Source organism: Pleurodeles waltl, chromosome 9, assembly GCF_031143425.1.
Source record: "Pleurodeles waltl isolate 20211129_DDA chromosome 9, aPleWal1.hap1.20221129, whole genome shotgun sequence".
NCBI classification, from domain to species: Eukaryota; Metazoa; Chordata; class Amphibia; order Caudata; family Salamandridae; genus Pleurodeles; species Pleurodeles waltl.
In genome coordinates, this window is record NC_090448.1 from 128,605,096 (window position 1) to 128,626,772 (window position 21,677).

A 21,677-nucleotide genomic window follows, 5' to 3' on the forward strand; every position below is an offset into this window, starting at 1 on the left:
AAGAAGAAGACATGGACAACAGGGACTCAGTGATCCACCAATATTCCCAGTGACACACAGGTAAGAATACAGACCTGCCTACTACATGTACTTAAACACTACTGCCTCTCCACTGTTTGTCGTTTTCACCCAGTGTATGGTCACTGAGTTGTCACTTTCCCTTACGATTTCACAGATGTGAGTCCCACTGTGTGACATCTTCTTTGATTCTTCATGGACTAGAGCTGTGTGACATAGGTATGTTGACATTACCAATGAAAAAGCTTTTTGCCACAGTTATTGCTAATACAGTATTCCGAAATCACAGACAGACTCCAGATTGTTTTGTGCTTTAAGGGTATTTAAGTGCTCAATATTAGTGGGGGTTGTAAAATGGTGAGGGGTGATGGCGGAAGAATGTCCATGGCAGAGTCCAGTCTATTGGTCTCACAGGTGCATTGCCCATATGGGCATAGGAAGTGGAGCTGGGGCAGTTTGAGGATGGACAGGGTGACAAAGTGGGACAGAAGGATGACAATCAGGGTGGTCTCATTTCCTGGCGGGGGTCTTGGCATCGTTCTCAGTCTTGTTCCTGGATCTCAGGGACCGTTTGCGAGGTGGTTCTCCCTCTGCAGGGGGTATGGTGCTGGTGTGGTGGTCCTGTGGCGGTGCCTCCTGTCCACTAGCGCCGGCGGAGGTGGTGGGCAGTTCATCATCCATTCTAGTGTCAGGGGCCCCTTGTGCCACAGTGTCCCTCCTGGTGTTGAGTACTTCCTTCAGCACCCCTACGATGGTGCCCAGGGTGGAATTGATGGTTCTGAGTCCCTCCCTAAAGCCCATATACTGTTCCTCCTGCAGGCGCTGGGTCTCCTGAAACTTGGCCAGTACCGTTGCCATCTTCTCCTGGGAGTGGTGGTAGGCTCCCGTGATGGAGGAGAGGGCCTTGTGGAGAGTGGGTTCCCTGGGCCTGTCCGCCCCCTGTCACACAGCAGCCCTCCCAGTTCCCCTGTGTTCCTGGGCCTCCGTCCCCTGGACCATGTGCCCACTGCCACTGCCCCCAGGACCCTGTTGTTGTTGGGGTGATGGGTTAGCCTGGGTTCCCTGTAGTGGTGGACACACAGCTGATTGACGTGTCCTGGGGACAGAGGTATTGGCCCGCTGGGTGGGTGCTGTGCTGGTTTTTCCAGAGGGAGGAAGCTCTGTGGTGGCCTGTGACCGGGTGAGTGGAACCGACTGTCCAGAGGTCCCCGATGGGCTGGGCTGGTCATCTAGATCCAGTTGGACAGAGGTGCTGTCATCACTGTGGGCCTCTTCTGTTGGTGGTGTGGACGTGTGTGGACCCTCCTGTCCAGTGACGTTGGGCAGGGGTCCTGCAGGGGTATAAACGGATGGTTATTACATATGTGTGTGGCATGGTGTGCATTGGGTGGGTGACCGTGTACCCCAGTGCTTGCATTCCTGTGTGGGACCTTGTGTGATGTTGGTTTAGGGGGGCATATGGGTATGTGCAGTGGGCATGCTTTGCATGCAGGGCTTGGTGTTAGGATGTGTGGTTTGTGATGTTGGGATATTTGTGAGGAGTTAGAGTGATGGGGGTGGGGGTATGTGCTGGCATGCAGGTAGGGTGGGGGATGTAATAGTTAAGATTTGACTTACCAGAGTCCATTCCTCCACCTACTCCTGCAAGGCCCTCAGGATGCAGAATCGCCAAGACCTGCTTCTCCCATGTTGTTAGTTGTATTGGATGAGGTGGGGGTCCGCTGAACCGCCAGGTGGTGTCTTGAGATCACGGAACGCACCTTCCCCCGCAGGTCGTTCCACCTCTTCCTGATGTCATCCCGATTTCTTGGGTGCTGTCCCACTGCATTGACCCTGTCCACTATTCTTCGCCATAGCTCCATCTTCCTTGCAATTGAAGTGTGCTGCACCTGTGATCCGAATAGCTGTGGCTCTACCCGGACGATTTCCTCCACCATGACCCTGAGCTCCTCCTCCGAGAACCTGAGGTGTCTTTGCCGTGCCATGGGGGTGGTGTAGGTGATGTGCGGGGTGTTGTGTGGGGTGATAAGTGTGATGATATTTAGTGGTGTGTAGTGTGCGGTGCGTGGAAGTTATGTGGGTGGTAGTGTTGAGTGCCTGTGGATGCTAGTGTTGTTGATGGTGGTGTCTCTTTCTGGTCTTCGTTTGTGATTTGTTGTCGTAAGGGTTTGTGGGTGATGTGGGTGTGTGTTTTATATTGTACTGGGTGTGTGGGAGTGGTGTGTGTATGTGTATCAGGTGTGTGTATTTCGAATTGTCCAATGTGGCTGTGTTTTGGAGATGTGTGTGTATTTTGAGCGCGGCGGTGTGTACCGCCAATGGAATACCGCGGTTGAAAGACCGCCGCGTGGATTCGTGGGTCGTGATAGTGTGGGTGTATTTTTGTTGGCGTGGCGGTGAAGGTTTTGTTTTTGACAGTTCATCACCGACCTTTGGTGTGGCAGAATTGTGTGGGTGTCTGAATTTTGGTGGATTCCGAGATGTGGGTCATAATAGCTGTGGCGGAATTCCACGGCCGCGGCGGTGTGTTGGCAGTCTTCTGCACGGCGGTAAGCGGCTTTTACCGCCAATGTTGTAATGACTGCCTATGTTCTCTAAGGGTTCTGTATATGGTTACTCTGCATTATTTACTGCCATTTTTCTTTTTGTATTATTTATTGCCATTTTCCTTTTGTGTGGTTATGCCCTCTAAGGCCTAACTATATAGTTACGTGACCATGTTTCTTACAAATGCTGTTTTTTATTGTGGTGTCCTCTTGGGGCTGTTCTAAGCAAAACAGTCATATCAATATATTAAAATATTTGTGGCATGGAAACTTGCCCCATAATGCTTGGCAGGGCATTACTTTTACAAAACATGTTTGCTCATAACTCAGCCTGTGGTGGTCCTAGGAAGAATGCGACCACCTTCACAATGTTGACCACAATGCGCTCTTTCTGTCTACATCATCTCTGGGTCCATAATAACCCCTCCCACAGTTCAATGTCTTTTAAGCGTTTTCATGCTTAGAACTTTTGTTTTACGACTAGGAGAAGTTTTGTTTTAAAGGCCTTGTTTTTTAATGGGGTTATGTCCTCTAGTGGCTAACAATATGGTTACAGGACCATGTTTCTTACAAATTATATTTTTGTTATGGTGCCCTCTATGGGCTGTTCTGAGCATTACAGTGCAATGTCAAAAGTTTATTTCTGATAAAGTTTTAAATGATAATTGTATACGTTTTAATAATCTCTCCTTATTACAATTATGACCATAATTCAGGCCACCTTAACATCCTTATTACACTATGACTGTTCGAACACTCTTGATATGTTTGGATGACTCTTCTAGTTTATTACTCCTCTGTGGCTGTCTTGTGTGCTTGATATTTTTGGATGACTCTTCTAGTTTATTTCTCCTCTGTGGCTGTCTTGTGTCTTTTATGGCGAAATTGTGTTAGCCAGCCAGCTACTCTGAGTGTGGTGTGGTGAAAGTGGTATTCTATTAGTATGGCAGATTTAAGTTAGGATGCTAAATGGCAACATTTTCATTTTTTGCTGCAGATAGAGGAATAAGGAAAATGGAAGTGCTTTAGTTATATAAAACTATGAGGCAGGGTTGACCAATTTATGTGGCAAGAAACGTCCAGTTATGAATTTACAATGCCAATAGCTCTAACTCAAGCAAATACAATACCTACTGCATTGCAAATGCTTGTTTATTTTTATTGCTGCACCATTTTTTTTACTATTTTTTCCAGGACAACACATGCAGGATTCTGGTTCTTCGGGTAAAGAAGAGAACTATTTTACGTTTTTATTTTTAAATGTTGTACTGTAATACCAATTTCCCCATTCCATAGTGGAAGACTTGAAATAAAAAAGTTATTCCCCATCCTGAAATTACCCATTCCCACAGAAAAGGTAATTTCTGGTGTAAAATGACTTTATTAGACTTGCAATTCCCATTGTACAAATAAGGAGGTCCTTACAGTGCTTCAGAAGTGTAAAAGGTAGTAATAAACGCAGATAAACACGGGTTACGTTTTCCGATTCAGTATTCTATGGTGATGCTGCATGATGAATGGGGTGATATTTGCATCACAACTTGGGGAAACACTGTCCGTTAGCACCAGTAATAACTGCACATACACATGTGGAAAATCACCATGAACCACGATGGCTATATAACCCTGTATATAAAGGGTTAGGTTTGAGGAAATACTACATATTTTCAAAGCAAATGATGGCTGCAGAGGGAAAGCATCAATTATCAGACAATACACGTTCTCTCAAACTGTACACAAATGACTTTAGTCACTGTACCTTCACTGCTTTTACTGTGCTTTCAGACTTCTTGAATACCAACTGAATATCCTCTGTGAAGTGAAGCTTTCGTGCTGAGTAGATCTCAGAAAGTTTGGCAACTTTATGTGGTTCATGCTTTCCAAAAATCTTACAGGTACCACAAATTGGTTCATTGTCACTGAGACACATCTAAACAGAATACATGTGCAAAATAAGTTTATTTTGTTTTACTAAAAACACATATTGTGCTGAGCATTTTTATTGTTTGATTTTATTCAGGGAGTTTAAAATGTACGAACCTTGCTCCAGAGAGCAGCAACGTGCGCTACCTAGAAATCGGACACATCACCAATATGTAAGAATAGTTACATCAAGTATTTTCAAAGCCAAAACTCGGGACAATAAATCCTTAGAAATAAAAAAGAGGCACCATTACAACAGGGTGAGGCGAAGGACCAAAGGGATATAGGCTAGGATGGTATGAAGATCACAAAGAAGTGGGTTTTAAGATGTCTCCTGAATTGCATCATTCAAGGAGCACACTTTGATTCTTTTGGGTCTGTTAGGGGTTGTTGATACAATGGGACACTCTATTGTCTGTCTAAATTGAGAAAGGAATAAGAGTGAATTGACAGTTTGCTATGTTACATCATTCATAAGGAGGTTTGAACTGATAATGGTTGTGAGGATTTGGGATGTACTATATGGTATGGCTGGTGGCCCTACCGTGCAGTACTCTCACAAATATCGTCTTGGGTCCAGGCAGATACGTTTACTCAACCTTAAGCTCAACCATGGGTAGCTGTGACTGAGAGCAGTAAGGCTAGCAAAGGATCAATGTATTCAGAATTTAACAACACCAAACAACAGAATGAGAAGGTCACACCACACAAAAGAAACAACACACCAGGTTAGAAAAATATATTAAATGTTTTATCTTTAGAGACCGTTATCATCCAAATCCACCAAAGGGTTCCTGAGATATAGAATTTTAAAGGAATAAATAACTTGAGCATCAACGGTAAACAAGCATTGGTCAATAAAAACTTTAGAAACTTTTGAAATGTTTGGAAAAGTTAGTCTGGCAACCCCAGCCCGAAATTAGGTGACCAAGTCTGGCAGGAAAGAGGTCCGGGGAGCCAGAGAGGATTCTTTGGACAGTTACCTGGCCACCAGAGCATTTTAAGAGCAAGAGACAAACTTTTCTGGATGACCACCGTAGTCAATAATGCAGTGGTCCTGATGCTGAGGGATGCAGGCTCAAAGATGCTCAAGGGTGCTCTGGATGCGGTGCGGTCCACAGGGGTGAAGCCCGGTTGAGTTCTTGGTCCACAGGTGAGTGGGGGTGATTCTGTTCATGGATTTCAGGGTCCCACAAAGTCCTTTTTGCAGCGTTGCACTTTTGCAACACATCGCCATGGTGCAAATCTTTGGTGGAGGCTGGTGTCCCTCTGAGGTGACAAATCTGGACACAACCAACACTCATGAGTCCAGCAGACATGAGTACACTTTTTGCTATCTTAGAATTGTCCTTGGAATTGCTGGGTGTCAGGTAGCGGCAAAACATCTGTGGTGGATATCAGAGATGTGACTTGGGCTCCTTAAGTTTTAATATCCCCAGTGCTGTTCTGAGGGCCGCCAACTGACCATTGGAGTCTCTGATTCAGAATGGGGGCCGGGGATCAATGTTTCCCTGAGATAGCCACGCAGAACAAGCTCAAAACTCCACTAGCCCAAAGTACAGCAGGCGCAGTCGCTCTGGCATTGCAGCCTCTCTTTGTGCTCTTCCAACGGGTGCAGAGTGGTCTCCTTCTCGTCCTCTTACCAGGTCCAGCGAGAACTGAAAGTCAGTGTGCCAGGGGTGCCATATTTATACCAGGAAGTTGCCCTTAGGGGACCACGCGGTGACTAGCCAATGGGCTACTGGGTCCCTTCCTACCAAGTGATGAAGTTACTGTGATGTGTGGCATCTGGCTATCCCAGAATGCTATAGTCCTGTTCCTTTCAAGATGGCATGACCCTTCCTTGTTCGTGAAGAGCAAGGTAGCCCACCCTAGAGTTGTGGCTATCCAGGGACAACACACCCATGGTAGAACCGCTTTTGGGCCAAGTCTCCCGCTTCTGGCCCTGTCTCCATATTGTCTGCAAGGACAAAAGGCATCCTGACCAGGAGTTTTGGGCCAGGCGGTCCATCAAAGGTGGCTTCCCCCTTTGAAGCACACCTCCAGGCTATTGCCCTGAGTAGCCATCCTGGTAAAGGAGGTGAAACTTCACTACTGCAGTACTGCTGTTGTCCTGGAGCCTGGGAGTCACGCACACATCTCCCCACAGCACAGAGTGGTCACTTAATCTAAAAGTGTCTAACTATTAATAGTGGCCTTAATTTTGACCAGAGCATCGGATCCCATTTAGTGTCACGATTAATTTGATAACTCACATGATCCAGTTTGGTATTCCCAGTTAAAAGATAGCCAGGTGGGGATGTCACTCAGTAACCCTGTGTTAGCCAACGGGGTTACCAACTTACTCACAGCAAAACATCAACGTGGAAGTGTTGCTGACGAGACATATCAAAATATATATGTCTCACTTAACAAAATACAGCTCCCTGCCATAGGGCTCTCTAGGCCTTCCTTAGGGGAGCCTTACAATTAATGTTAAGGGATAGGGTGGACTTGCTATTAGTTTAAATGGCAAAGTCAAACTGACAGTGAAAACTGCAGTGGCAGGATGGGAGTCATTTTGTGTCTTGTCACACGAATAGTAGCACAAATAGTGCTGCAGCCGTGGCTGGACACTCTGCTTTACATGCCTAGGGTGCCCTGGGTACCATGTACTAGGGTCTTATAAGTAAGTCAGGCCTTGCTAATTGGAGGAATCCAATTTGACATATACTTTGCATGGGGTCAGAACACTGGCAGTGAGTTCTGGTTAGCAGATCTCAGTGTACTCTGGGAGTCAAAAAAACAGCAGCACCAGTCCAGACGTGTGGGGTGTGAACATGTAAGGAGAGGCATTTTCTTACAATGTTCCTTCCACTTTACCGCCCCACATTTATAGAACTTCCAGGTGACGTGTTTCCATGGTCTAATCTGAGCCACAACATATTCAACATCTGCATGAGTCTGTGGGCTACCCTTGTCAAATCTTTTGGATCCCAGTGTTATTGCTATGTGGATGACATGCACCAGAACGTTAAAGTCAAGTATCTCACTATCCAACTGCCTTTCCATGACTATATTTTCGCTATCTTGAACAACATGCTTCAAAGCCACTTGACACTGTGCGTCCATAACACAGACCTCCATAACACAGACCTAGTTGATTTTGGTAAAGCCAATCAACTTTGAAATATTTCTTGCTGGCCTATCTCTATGAATGATCCACCTATACATGGATCAAGCCAGAAATCTGTGCATTATTTTTTTTATACCTGCTTGATCTTTAAACAAAGATTTAAAATTTGATGACTTCCTGTTTTCTAGCTACATGCTCTTTGTGAAAATTATCCTTGTTCTCCTACTATTCAAAAGGAATAACATTCAAAAGCCTGCATATGTGTTGTATAAGTCATTTCAGGGAACGGGCACTCTATTTGTCACAGATTCCGCTGCCAAGACACCACCAGGAAGTTTAGATATTCCAGAGCCCATCTACTACTTTTGCCAACAAACAAAAATACTCAGGCAATTGACAGTTTCTTTCACTTATCTGCCAAGTACTGATGCACCTTACCTATTCTCATCCACTCATCCACAACATTAGCAAGCATCTGTTTTTTAAAAAAAGCACAGAAACCTGGCTGTTTGATCTATGCTTTCTGTGGGAGCTTCTTCTAGGTTTATGACAAGTTACTGTTCAAGTATATCCTTTGTGGTAGCTTTGTGCAGTATAAACACATTTTACTCATTCATATCTGGGGTACAAATGGAGGTCTTTTCAGAGACACGGACTAAATGTGAGTAAGCATGTTGTTGTATGTGTTCCTTGTGAGCCCTTCAGATTTCCAGCCTTGCCAGCAGTTGCGGCTCACTGCGCTCATGCGGGGCGGGTGCAGTGCATGAGTGTTCTGGGGCTGGGGATGGGAGGGGGTACAATTTATTTTTATTTTTAAACTTACCTGCACGCCACCGCTCCGCTCTGCTCCTCCATCTCCTCTGCTGCATGCAGGCACAGGCTCCCAGCCATCCCTGCGGCCAGTCCTGACGCTGCTCAAAGCAGCTTCAGGATTGGCTGGGAGTGCTCAGCCAGGGTACTCCCAGGCAGACTAGGAGCCTATGCAGGCTCTCTCCAGCCCGGCAAATGTGTTGCCCGGCTGGAGAGAGCCTACTGCGCATGTGTGTATGGCGAGGGGCAACGCTCCTCCGCCCTAATGGAGGAGCCATCCCTGCTTGCCAGTGATTAACTTCCACCAGTGTGTGCATTTGTTGCACTAACAAGCACATTCAGAGCTATTCACTGTTTTGAGTAATTTCCAAATCTAATTTACTTTTAAAGTTTTGGGTAACTTTTCTACTTTTCGGTATTCACAAACTCTGAGTGTAAAATTACTCAAATGTGTAGACTTAGACTTCTCCTTCCATGAAAAAAGGGTTGGTGCCACATTTATGACAATTTCCTGCTGCCAATAAAGGAATAGTAGCTGGTCCAACATGCAAACTGCAACACCCTTACATTAAAGATAATGGTGGTAGAGACCCAAAATAAAATCCCTAAGAGAAAAGTTAAATGTTAAATGAAATGAAATGAAATTATTTTAAAAAGTTTGAAATATAAATGGATATAGTTAACAATCTTTTCTGAACTTATAATTCAATGTAACATTCATTTTCATTCATATATAATTAAAGTATGTTTCGTTCATTCTAAGCATCACATGTCATAAATACTAATGCTTAAAATGTTTTTACATTAGGTGGGAATTTTATTTTTTAATTTAAACTTCAGGAAACAATTTTTTATTTAGTTCTACTGAATGTACTACAAAATGCAGTTTGTGAATAAGCTCCATTGAGTTTAGGGAAATATTCTCTGGTTTACGCATGTGATCTATGTATCACAACCAGCACATCTTGCAGTAGACACTGGCATGGAGGGGGAGCCAATGCATTTCTATTAAGTACGGGATATGTGCTTTAACTTTCTTTCGTTAGTGATTAGTTGAGCCGCTTAGTGAAGAACTAGTTTGATTAGTGTCAATGCCCCTGTAAGTTCAGTTTGAAGTGAGTTGCCTCAGTTGATTTGTTATAATATGGTTGCCTCAGTTGTAGGCTGGAGATTTGCAGAAGAACTAAAGGACCTAATTCTTCACAATAAGGTAAGCTGGAACTAAGCTCTTTGTGTTTTGTTTCTTGATATGGTCTTTTAAGGACAGCAAGCTGTAAATGCAAAAACACAGGGATTTTGCAGAGGATAAATGGCAGTGAAAAATGCATATACGTACATGTTGAGACAGTCCTGGATAAGGAGCTTAATGATTCCCTCTTTAGCAGGACAAACTCAGTTTATATTGGATTGACATCCAGGTTTTAATGATGTCCAAGCAGGATCTGATTTTATGGATGTTGTTAGCTGACTTTACTTCAAGGAATAGGTGGGTGGTCCTGGCCTAGAGGCAATACTAGAAGATCTCCTGCAAAGTATCCCCTAGAAGACCCCATTTGGCAGTGCCGCCCGGCCCCACGAGGAGCGCAGCCCAATGAGGAAGCTTGCCTGGTGCTCCTAATAGGATCTACTTTTGATGACTAGGAGTGGTCCAGGTTCATAATATTGACTGGTGTCCTGCCTTTGTTAAGGTTCAGCACACCTTTGTGTATGATACAGCTGATAACCCCTCAAGGTTTTATAGAAATATCTTTTTTGAAAGCAGTATTCTCAGCAACTCCCTGTGCAAGTTGAATCACATGGGAGGCAGAATAGGTCACCATGGAATTGATGAAGAGCTTAAAGTTTCATTACTAAAAATGGTTTTCTTCCACAGAGGCATGAAGTGATCTAATTTAAACAGGTTATGTGATGCTATTACATAAATGGAGACTTTCAATTAGGACTTGGTAGTGAACAGTATCAAAGGGAGCCACTATAATCAGTGATTTATAGAATGTCATTCATGGTAGGCAATGGCATTGTACTACAGCATACTAGCAGAAGTGAAATCCAGATTGATAATTTAAAGCTGGTCAACTAATGCCTATTCACAAATTTTCCCTAGTAAGGAAAGGCATCTTAACAGGAGAATAGTAGTAGCGTGCACCTGGTCTAGTGGATGGGATTTCAAGTCTCTAAGAATAGGGGAACATACTTGTAAGAAGAGAGGTGTTGGCAATGCACAGGTTGGTCGTAAGGGCTTCAGTACATTAATGACAGAATGAGGTTTGCATCATAGGAAGATGCTTTTAGATGATGCAGGATGGTAATCAAGGCTTGTATTTTCAAGGGAGTGGCTGGGACTAGTTTGTCTTGGAAGTCTGTTAGAGTTTGAAACATCAGTAACTGAATTGCCAATGTAAAGCCCGAGCCTGTCACTTGTTTACATAAAATATTTAATAATGTCAACTTATGGTGTTAAATAATTTCTGCATTTAACGAGGAGACACTTAGGGGTGTTGCAAAGCTACAATGCTTAGAATAGTGCATTACTTTAACTGTTAGCCAAAAGATTGTTTCTAAGCATTGTTAGCATTGGCAGTAGCAATACTTTTATGTGAATGCTAAATGCTATTTTGATGATAGTGTTGTCAGCTGTAGTTTTTTATTCATGCTGTGTTGTAGGAAAATGGCTCCTATTGTATGCTCATCCAAACAAATTTGGACTGATGCTGCTTGGCATTTAGCTGTGTGAACTATGACTCTGCTAACCAGGCCTTAGCTCTGACTATTGAAACATGTTGAAATTGGCTCAACTCCTAACCGGCATGCTTATATTACCTAGAAGTCCCTCGTATATGGTACAAAGTGAACCTACGGCTTGTAAGTTAAATGTCACTAGTAGACTGTAGTACCCATTGTGCAACCCACTACAGTGACAGTGTACCTAGGACTGCAGGCTTACCATTGCTCTCTGGCTGTGCAGTGTTAAAACTGAAAATCTGACCTGCCAAATAACCCCTTTTTGACAGGCATAAACCCTCCTTTTAAATATGAATATGTTATCCAAGTAGGCCTTATTGCCCAAAAGGCTGGGGTATATACATTTTAAATGTAGGGTAAGTCAATGTTTAAGTTACACATGTGATTACAGTGAAAATATCCCAAAAACAATTGTCACTGTAGCAGAGTTAGCTGTTATGTAAAAAAGGATTGGGATACAAAATGAAATGTAATAATGTTATCTCCAGGTAGGTAACAGCAACAAAAGTCATTATTTTATTTATTATTATTATTGTTATTAATATTATTTATTATAGCCCCAATTCATGATACAGTTGGATTTGTAATAACTATTTGGAAAAGGTATTTTTAGAATGGTAACTTTTCCCTACCTAAAGCCTCTCCAAGCCTATTGACATGAGCTCCAACTGTCACCCAAGAGCTGATTAGCCCCCTTTATGAGGTGTGAACTTGCTCCCAGAGTGGAACAAAGACCTTGGGTGTGAGGAGGTGTTCTGTTCCTCAAGCCTGTTGACCATCTGGCTGTGCCCAGTAACTTGAATAACATCAAAGATGCTTAACATGTCACAAACAAATGTAATCCCTCTTTTGCCTACTTAGTCAGGCAGGCACCAATCACAGTGGGAGAAGAGCTGTCCCCAGAACTGCTTTGAAGTGACCACGGAGGATGGTTTAATCATTTTCCTGGCCACACCTCTGTGGTGGGCACAGGAGCTCTGCACAGGGGAAGAAAGGTTCTGTCATGTTGGTTTTAGGTAGAGAGGGGCATTATGGGATTGTTTACAGTATAGTCCACAGGAGCTGCATCAAATGTGTGTACAGTTACTACTGGGAACTTTTTCCCTATTAGTGAGAGAGGCCAGAAGTCACCTCCCACAGGCTAGTGACAGGCATAAACGTGGCACTCCTAGGCACACTTTTCAGAACAATACTGGATCTGTGGAAGACAGAAGAAGAACTGCATCTGCTGGTAAGACCTGTGAGATGACCTGAAAGACTGGAAATGCTCCCACTTCTACCCAGGTCAAAGACATGGACTCAAGGGGTCAGCTAGCTGGCTTCCTGTTAAGCCACAGGGACACAGCAAGCTGCTAGAACTCTTTTTCCTGAACAGCCCAACTAACCAGTTCCAACTGGACCTCCCCATAACTCTCCTTGTGGTATCTGGGGGAGTGAATTTTGACCAATAACAACTGGACCTGCCTGAACCTTGCTGCTGGCCTCTGCTGGTGTGAGTCCTAACCCCTACGAGGTACCCCCATGTCCTCGACCCTTGGCTGGTATTAAAGTGTACTCCTCAAACCACAAAACTGCAAGACCTCGACTCCAGGTAGAAATACAGCGGTTCTGGGTGCTTTGCATCAATAAGAACTAAAGGTTCTAATCATCGACCAGCTCTTCATGCTGATGAAGAGTGCACCGCCAATGCAAACTTCTGACTGAGACTTCAGCAAACCACCATTGACGAGGCCCTCTCTAGATCCAGTTTCCAACCCAAATGTTGAACTTGTCCATAAGTGCTTTTCTTGTGAAAACTGTCCTAAGGAGGTAAACTTTTCAACGGGACCAAGCAGGTACCTGTATCCGACCCACTTTTCATTGTGGTTGGCCTGAAGTTCCAACTTTTACCCAGTCCAACATGACCAGATGACCATGGTACCTCTTGATGCTATTTTTATTCAAAACTTTAAAAATGTATATCTCCTGTCCCACATACATTGGATTTTTGTCATTTTAGTGTCATTTTATTTATTAACATTTATTTTATTTTTCTAGATTGGTTTTAGGATTTTTCCTGTGTTGTGTTTTCACGTTTTTACTGTTTGGTAACTGCATACCTACTTTACACATTTCCTCTAAAATTAAGCCTGACTTTTGCGCCAACCTACCAGAGGATTAAGCACAGGTTTACCTGATGACTTTTGTGGTTCACCCTGACAAAGACCGTGATTATTATCTTAAGTGGAGTCTCACCCCCTTCAGCCGATATCTTACAGTGCCATGAAGCACTGTCTTGATGGTAAGTAGACAAGGAGAACAGTTGTGCAAGAGGAGTGCAAAGGGAAAGAAAGTAGGTGATAACCAGGTTAAGGTCCCACTTATCACAAGGGTTTTTCAGGAGCATGTGGCCCAGCCCTTTCAAATAACAAACCACAACACGTGACTTGAAGAAGGATGGCTCATTAGGTAAACCTTAAAAGGCCAAAACCTTTAACTGTTGCCAGAGAAGCCTTGCTGGGCTAAAGACAAACAAAACAGGAGAACATCCAATAGTTGTGCGTGCATTGGTTTGTTTTTTCTGGAGAAACACCAGGCAACAAATGTCTCCCAGCATTCTACAAAAACAGATTTAGTTGATGGATGTCTGACTGCAAAGATTACACCAAGCACTTCAGGAGGGAGAGGAAACCCCATTAACTGCCGCTGTTCAATCTCAACACATGGAGGTGTAGATTGTGCAGGCTTGGATGCAAAACTCAACCCTGTTGGCGTGACAGGAAGTGCTTCCGCTGGGGAAGCCAGATTGGAGGACATGTGCCAATGGCCAGAGGTTCCGGATACAACTCTCCTCAGCCAGTCCAAAGCCACTAGGATGACTTTCGCCTGATCTCCCTTGATCTTTTTGAGTATGCTGGGTAGGAGAGGGGCGGAAAAATTGGATTCCCTGACCCTCAATGAAGCAAAAAGAACCTCAGAGGAATACTGTTTTAAGAACTCCAACATGCTAAAGTGTTGAGCCTGCACGCTCAAATAGATATAGCTGAGGTTCGCCCCATTGCGGAAATAGGACCTTAGTGACCTCCAAGTGTAACTGCCATTCATGACCCTTTAGGCAATGGTTGGCTGAGTTCATCCACCTTTGCGTTTAAAGATCCTGACAGGTGCTGGGCAATCAGGGAGATGCTCTGGAAGTTCAGCCACTTCCACAAGTACAGTGCCTCCTGACACAGAACCCATGGCTACCCTATTTTCTGAAATATCAAACAGCGGTTGTATTGCCCATGAAACCTGCACCTGCTCCTCCTTAATGGTGGAGAGGAACACCTTCAGTGTCAAACAAATTGCTTGTAACTCCAGCAAGTTGATATGGAGAAGAACGTCCACCAGGGAGACCAGAGTGCTCTGATCTCCACCTCTCCCAAATGACCTCCCAAACCCAGCAATGATGCATCCATCACAATTGTTAGTGCTGGGTCTGGTAAGGTTATCAATCTGACACTGGTCCAATTGTGGTCATGCAGCCACCACTGACGCTCTTTTGCAGACTCCTTCAACACCTGAATGTACTCTGATAAATCTCCTTGGTGCTGAACCCACTGAGACTTCAGACCCCACTGCAGAGCCCGCATTTGCCATCAGGTGTGGTCACCTTTGAAGGATACAGAAGACCAAGAGGCCCAGAACCCTCAGAGCCACTCTCACAGAGACCTGGTCAAGCTTTAAAACATTTGGATTACAGTGCAAATGTCTAGGTCTGGTTGAGATGGAGGGATGGCTCAAAAAAGAACTGTCTTCCGGGTGAAACCAATGGAAGGGAGCCTTTACGAAATAGTCAGGCGTCACTTTGGTACATTGATGGAAAAGCCCAACAATTTCAGCAGTGCATCCATCCTCTGGAGGTGGTATATGACTACTTAAGGCAAAGATGATTCTTTACTTCCACAGGACTATACTAGAATTGACCATGTCTTTGCCTTGAATCTGATGCTTGCGGAGACAGAAGATGCATACACTGGTAATACTTCATTTTTATGTCACACAGACCCTAGGTTTGAATGGACGATTCGATTACGGGAAAAGGGCATCAAAGAACATATCTTTAGAGAACATATATACAACTTGAAGACTGAAGAAACTATTAAGACTTTCTCAGAGAGAAACACCCAGAGCCAGACCAGGAACTATACTGATTACCATGTGCTCAAAGGCCTGGTTAGAGGGGCCTGTAAAGCCAGTGCATCTCAGAAAAAGAGGAAACAAGGGCTGATAAAGGGGAAACTGCAAGGTGAAAGCCAGTTAATCTAATTCAAGACAAACCAAGCTGAACGTAAGCTGTTTAGTCTTACACATACCTATGTTCAAAATGGGAACTACACATGACAGCTATTTGCCAACAGGGTTAGCATGAACAAAGCACACGTGAATCAGCCCAGGAATAAATAGGCTGCATTAATCAGAAGCGAGAAAGAGAAGTTGTGAGGGATTTTGTGCACTATATGACACAACTGTGGGGCCTTATCGTGCAGTACACCAACTCTGGTCCAATCAGGTACATTTACTTAACCTTAAACTCAATCTAGTGTATCTGTGACTGCGAGCAATAAGGCTTACCAAAGAAACAATGTTTAAAGCATTTAACAGCACCAAACAACGAAATAAGAAAGTCACACACTTTCTAAGATTAGATTATAATTTTAGGAATTTTTAGAGACCTAAATCATCTAAATCCACCACAGGGTTCTGGAGATACGAATTGTAGAAGCAATCACTATCTTTTATAACAATAGCAAACAAGTATTGGCCAACAAAAACTTTTGGAAAGTTTGAAACAGTTAGTGCAGCAACTCCGTTCCGTGTTGGGCGACCATATTCAGCAGGACAGAGTTCTGGGGGCCTAGAAAGGATACTTTGGACAGTTACCTGGCCAGAAGAGCATACTTAGGTTTAAGATCTCTTTTATTATTTTATGCATCAAATCAATACATACAGCATGTTCCACCTACATCCAAAGCCCGGTGGCATTAGGTCAGCACTGGGCAAAAGGCTAAAATAAGAGAAAACAAGAACCATTCCAACCAATATTAAGAAGTTAACCTGGGTTGATTACAATGACGACTATCTTAAAATGTTTAGGGCTGCTAGGAACAGAGCCGGGGGTGCTGGCCTGTATGTTAGGTGATAAGCCATCTATCTGACCCCAGTCACCTACTATGTAATCTGGCTCCCTTCCCTTTGTGTCAGCCAGAGGGTGTGCATATATACGGGACATGTCAATTCGTGAAACTCCTCCACTAGATAGCAAATGCAAGGGTTTCATGTTTTGTTAAAATGTGGCAGGGAGGATGTGGCAGTGGGCGTCTGTTTCTCCATGCCCATCAAATCCCACATTTTGTGCAGCCATTCTGTAAACTTCAGGATCCTGTCCTTGCCACTGCGGGAAAGTCAGATTTGTTTAGCTGCACTCAATGCAAATGTGGGGACCCTACCTCGTACAGACTTCAGTGGATATGTTAGTGGACTTGGGAGTCCCAGTAGTACATTGCTAGAAAAAGCACAGAATTTTAGTACCATACATATCATCTATGAAGTCTAATACTTCTTCCCAGAAGGTACCTATTTTATGGCATTGCCACAGAATGTGTGTCAGTGTCTCTATTTGCCTACATTGTCTCCAACACATATTGTTGGTGCCTGACTTCCAATGTGCAACCCTTGCCGGTGCGAATTACCAATAATGGGCTATCTTTAAAAACAGTTTCTTGCTGATGGCATTACGTGCCAATACATGAGCGCAATGTAGAACGTTCCTCCATTCCTTATCCGTGAATGTACGTTCATATTCAACATCCCATCTACCTCTCTAGGTAGTGTGGCTGGGGTGACCAGAAAACCATATATGTCTGACAGAAGACGTTTGTCCAAAGTGTAGGTGAGGAGCTATCTCTCAAATGGTATAAGAGGTCTAGCTCCATGGGGGCGTACTGAGGGGAGAGGTACCCAGTGTCAGACTGCCAGATACTGCCAGTGTACTGTGGGCAGCAAACCAAAGGCTGCCTGGAGTTGGGAGAATTCCATCAGGCCTCTGCATCATAGAGGTCTCCCATTCGTTTGCAATTAGCTTCTTGCCACACGTCATAAGCCGGATCTGCCAATGCAGGGGGGAAGTTTTCTATGATTGGCATCCAAGGGGATAGAGGAGTGGAAAGACCCTTCTGTGTTTGTACTTTGTGCCATATCCCACCTGTAGCCCGCAATATGGGTAAAATGTATACCCCCGATGGATGATGCCCCTTTGACAGCCATGGTATTTTCCATATATGAGCCCCAGCGACTGCTTGGTCTATAAAGCACCAGTGCTTTTCTGTTGTTTGGCGAGACCACTCCACCATATAGTGCAGTTGTGCCGCGCAACAGTAACCGATCAGGTGTGTTACCCCAGTCCGCCCTCCGCTTGTGGTAAATATGGTTGCGCTTTTGCCATCCTCGCCTTTCTGCCGTCCCACAAAAACTCCTATATCAGGTTCTGCATCCTATCCAGGACTCGCGGGGAGGGGGTAGTGGCAGTGTTTGCATGACATTTAGACCCATATTTATACTTTTTTAGCGCCACATTTGCACCGCTTTTTAACACAAAAGCAGTGCAAACTTACAAAATACAAGTGTATTTTGTAAGTTTGCGCCGCTTTTGCGTACAAAAATGACGCAAATGTGGCGCTAAAAAAGTATAAACATGGGCCTTAGTATTTTGGGCAACAGCGTCATCTTGACCGCTGTTAATCTGCCTAGCCAGGAAAGGCCATATACCTTCCACCGAGTCAGGTCCAGATGCACCGCTGCTGCAATCTCTGAATAATTGTAGGTCGCTATCGACGTAGGAGTAGGATGGATCTGCAGCCCCAAGTATTTCACTGCCTGTGCTGCCCATGCAAATGAAAAGGTTGGCTTTAAGGTTATCACCTCTGCTTCTGGGACATTTAAGTTCAAATGGATGATTTTTGTAGGGTGGTCTTCAACTGCCCCGAATGCCATAAGCTCCTCAAGGACAGCAGATAGGGACATCTGCAGTGCTGTCAAACAAAGCAGTATATTATCCGCATAAAGAGCTATCTTATGTGTCCTAACGCCCATTTTAATACCAGAAATCCCAGGGTGCCGACGAACACGTTCAGCCACTGGCTCCATATACAGAGCGAGCAGCAAAGGCGAGAGGACATCCGTGCCTTGTACCCCCAGTTGTAGTAAAGGAACAAGATAGAAAGCCGTTCACTTGACCCATCCCCTTGGGAGACGTATAGCTACATTGAACCTACTGGCTGAAGCATGACCCCAACTCATAGCACAGCCTTAAGGAATGGCCAGTGGACCCGATCAAATGCCTTCTCCGTGTCAATGAGCAGGAGAGGCGTAGGGATGCCAGATCGCTGTGTCTTGTCTAAGAGACAGCACAGTTGTTTAGTATTAGCACTACAACACCATTCGGGTATAAATCCGGTCTAGTCAGGGTCTACCAGGCCCTGCATAAGAGGAGAAAGTCTATTAGCCAACATGCCTGTGAAGATTTTTGCGTCTACCGTTTGTAAAGATATGGGGCGATAAGAGGAACAAAGTCTGGGGTCCTTCCCATCCTTAGGGATAACTGTGATTGTTGCCAACTGCATGGTAGGTGCCAGAAGTCATGTGACGCAAAATTCATTATACATCATCGCCATTACTGGGGCCAGTAGTGTCCCGAAGGCTCTATAAAACTCTGCACCAAGGCCATCATGACCAGGAGCCTTGCCTGGCTTAAGACGTTGTATGGCCATTAGTACTTCAGTGGATGTTATATCTTTGTCTATAATCTCCGGTGGAACCCTAGGTAGGGGGACTATGTCCAAAAATGCTTCTATGCTGTCATCTGTCACCTCCACTGCCAAGTAAAAGACAGTATAAAAATCAGCAAACTCCGTAGCTATCTGTTCGTCTAGTTGAATCGCTTCACCTGTCAAGGATTCCAATTCAATCACACTCTGTAAAATTGCCTGAGAGCAGAGATGCTGGGCCAACAGGCATCCTGCTTTGTTTCCCCCCGCGTAGTATTTTTGCTTTGTCTGTAGCAAAGCGTATTCTGCCCTTCCAATGTCAAGAGCCCTCAACTGCTTCCAGGCAATGTTTAGTTGCTGCCTTATCGCCAGGTTGCCTGTAGTTTTATGTGCAGTCTCCAGGTCTTTAATAGCACTTTCCAATTGTGCGCGTTTAGCGAATCTATCAGAATTGAGGCATGTTGCAATTGCAATAAATTACCCCCTTACCACTGGTTTCAGGGTCTCCTAAAGTAATGTAGCAGTCGCATTGGGGGTCTCATTTATAGCTGGGAAATTCTCTATGGTCATTTAATTTCTGTAAGTGTATCATCATATGTGAGGAGCCGGTTATTGAGGCGCCATGTTTATGCAGGCAATGAGGTAGTAGGGGGTTCAAAAATTAGGGAAACAGGTGCATGATCGGAAAGGGCAGCTACTCCAATGTCTACAACAGATGTTGCCTTAGTGATGTGTAGTCATGTCAAAAAGAAGTCTATTCGTCCATACATCTGGTGTGCCACAGAGAAAAAGGTGTAGTCCCTCTGTAGTGGGTACGTCTGCCGCCAGATATCCGTCAGTCCCACCTCATCCAGCCATTCCCTAAAAGGTGGGGATAGTGCCCCAGTGTGTCCCATTCTCTGCATGGAACAGTCCATCTGTGTGTCAGAATATCCAAGTCTGGGGTGGTAAACACTCGGCCCAATGCATCACGGAGGACTAATTCTTGGCGCACATTTGGGCCATAGACATTAGCTACTGTGACCCTAAATCCCTTCAAATCAATGCGCATAGTTAGCAACCTCCACGGTATTTCCGTGTGTACCCGTATCACCTTCCCCGGAAAGTGTATTGCCAGCAGTATTGCTACCCCCGCTTTTTTCCCCATTCCGGACAAAAAATATTGGCGGTCAAACCAGCGTGAATGCAGCCTTTTCCAATCAACCCTGAGTCTTTTCACTGGGGAGTTTAGACCCCTAACGTTAAGGCTGAATATATGAATCATTGCTGCATGGTAGGATAGGCCAATAAGGGTCCCTGTGCCTCTGTGCGCCCACCATGCGGATTATTGCTGTACCGCTATCAAGGGGAATGAAAGAAGGGTGAAACATAGAACATATTAACAAAGTAGCTCCCCGCCGGGGAGCACCTGTAATCAAACTCGTGGGATGAAGAAGTCTCCATCTTCCACACCAATTCTCAGGGGGTAGGAGCTCTGCCGTCAACAGTGCCATCCATAGCAGAGCCCAGTGACAGTCCAACAGGCGGAGGCCTATCCCCCATAGGCGATGGTTGTATCCTCCATTCTGGCAGGGGACGACTTGGGGACTCTAAGATCTCAGTGATCACTGTCTACGTCAATACATTTTCATGGAGCTGTAATTGCCGAAGCAGCGCCGCCCTTTCTTTGCGGCTCTCGGTTTCTGTAGGCTTCCTTAGTTTCTCTTTCCCCACAAGCGGTGCTTGACATTGTCTCCTTGTCCCATTGGGGTCCAACTCTTGTTCTGTCTGTTGGGAAGAGGGTTCCTCAGAGAAGGAAGGCATGTCCATAAGGGCTTGAGTCTCTGCTAGGGTCTGGACGCTCTGCATTTCCTTGTTCCAGACAAACTGAAAGCGAAAGGGATGTCCCCATCTATATGGGATCCCTTTCTCCCAGAGGATATCTGTCAGGGGTCTGAGGGCTCGGCGGCGCTGCAGAGTCATTATCGAGAAGGCTTGGTAGAGCCCTATCTTGAAGCCCTCAAAATCTATTGTAGACTTGTCTCTAACAGCAGCCAAGATTATTTCCTTTTGTTTATAATAGTGAAGGCTGGTCAGCATATCCTGTGGCTGGCCTGGGGATCGAGCGGGTAGCCCTGCACTGTGAATGCATTCCAGCATTAGATTTTGATCTTTGAGTTCTGGGGCCACTTGATAAAATAGGCGAATTGCAAATGTGTCCAGGTCTCAGATATTGCCTGCAATGGCACTCCTTAAATGCAGATACTAGAGCGATGAGATCTGTTCTCAAAATCTTCCAGGTGGTATTGCATTGCTAGGTTCATGTCCCGCAGCTCGAGCTGCTCTCAGCGATGTGCTTCCAGTTCCTCCTCACGAGATTCATGTGTTTGCTCCAGTGAGCCCACTCTTTGGCCTAAGACTCCAATATCTCGCCTCAGATCCTTCACCGCTGTGGCTATTTTTTGTTTAAGTGTGGCAAAGTCTCCCCTGAGAATACCAAACAGCTGCAGCAAGAAGGCTTGTGTGACGGGTGCAGCCTCTCCACCCAGTTTTATCAGAACCCTCTGTGTCTCCAAGGGTAGTATCCTTATGTTGGTCTTCTTTCTTCACTTGGGTTTTTGCAAATAGTTCTTTAAGAAGTCCATTCGTTTTTGTATTGAATTGGGATGCCAGCGCTGCGTCCTGGAAGACCCCTGTGTCAGGGGGAGGACGGTAACAAGCACCAACACAGAGCGGTCACCCCCTCACCTAGTGTCTGTA

General features: G+C 44.8%; 1 protein-coding gene across 1 annotated transcript in view; it reads right to left on the reverse strand.

Moving 5' to 3' along the window:
• LOC138258591 (tripartite motif-containing protein 54-like) overlaps positions 1–21,677 on the reverse strand; it is a 117,019-nt gene that overhangs the window by 40,591 nt on the left and 54,751 nt on the right. Inside the window, exon 3 of the mRNA XM_069205952.1 lies at positions 4,324–4,494. Within this exon, the coding sequence (XP_069062053.1) occupies positions 4,324–4,494 (171 nt within the window). The remainder of the gene's footprint in view (positions 1–4,323; positions 4,495–21,677) is intronic.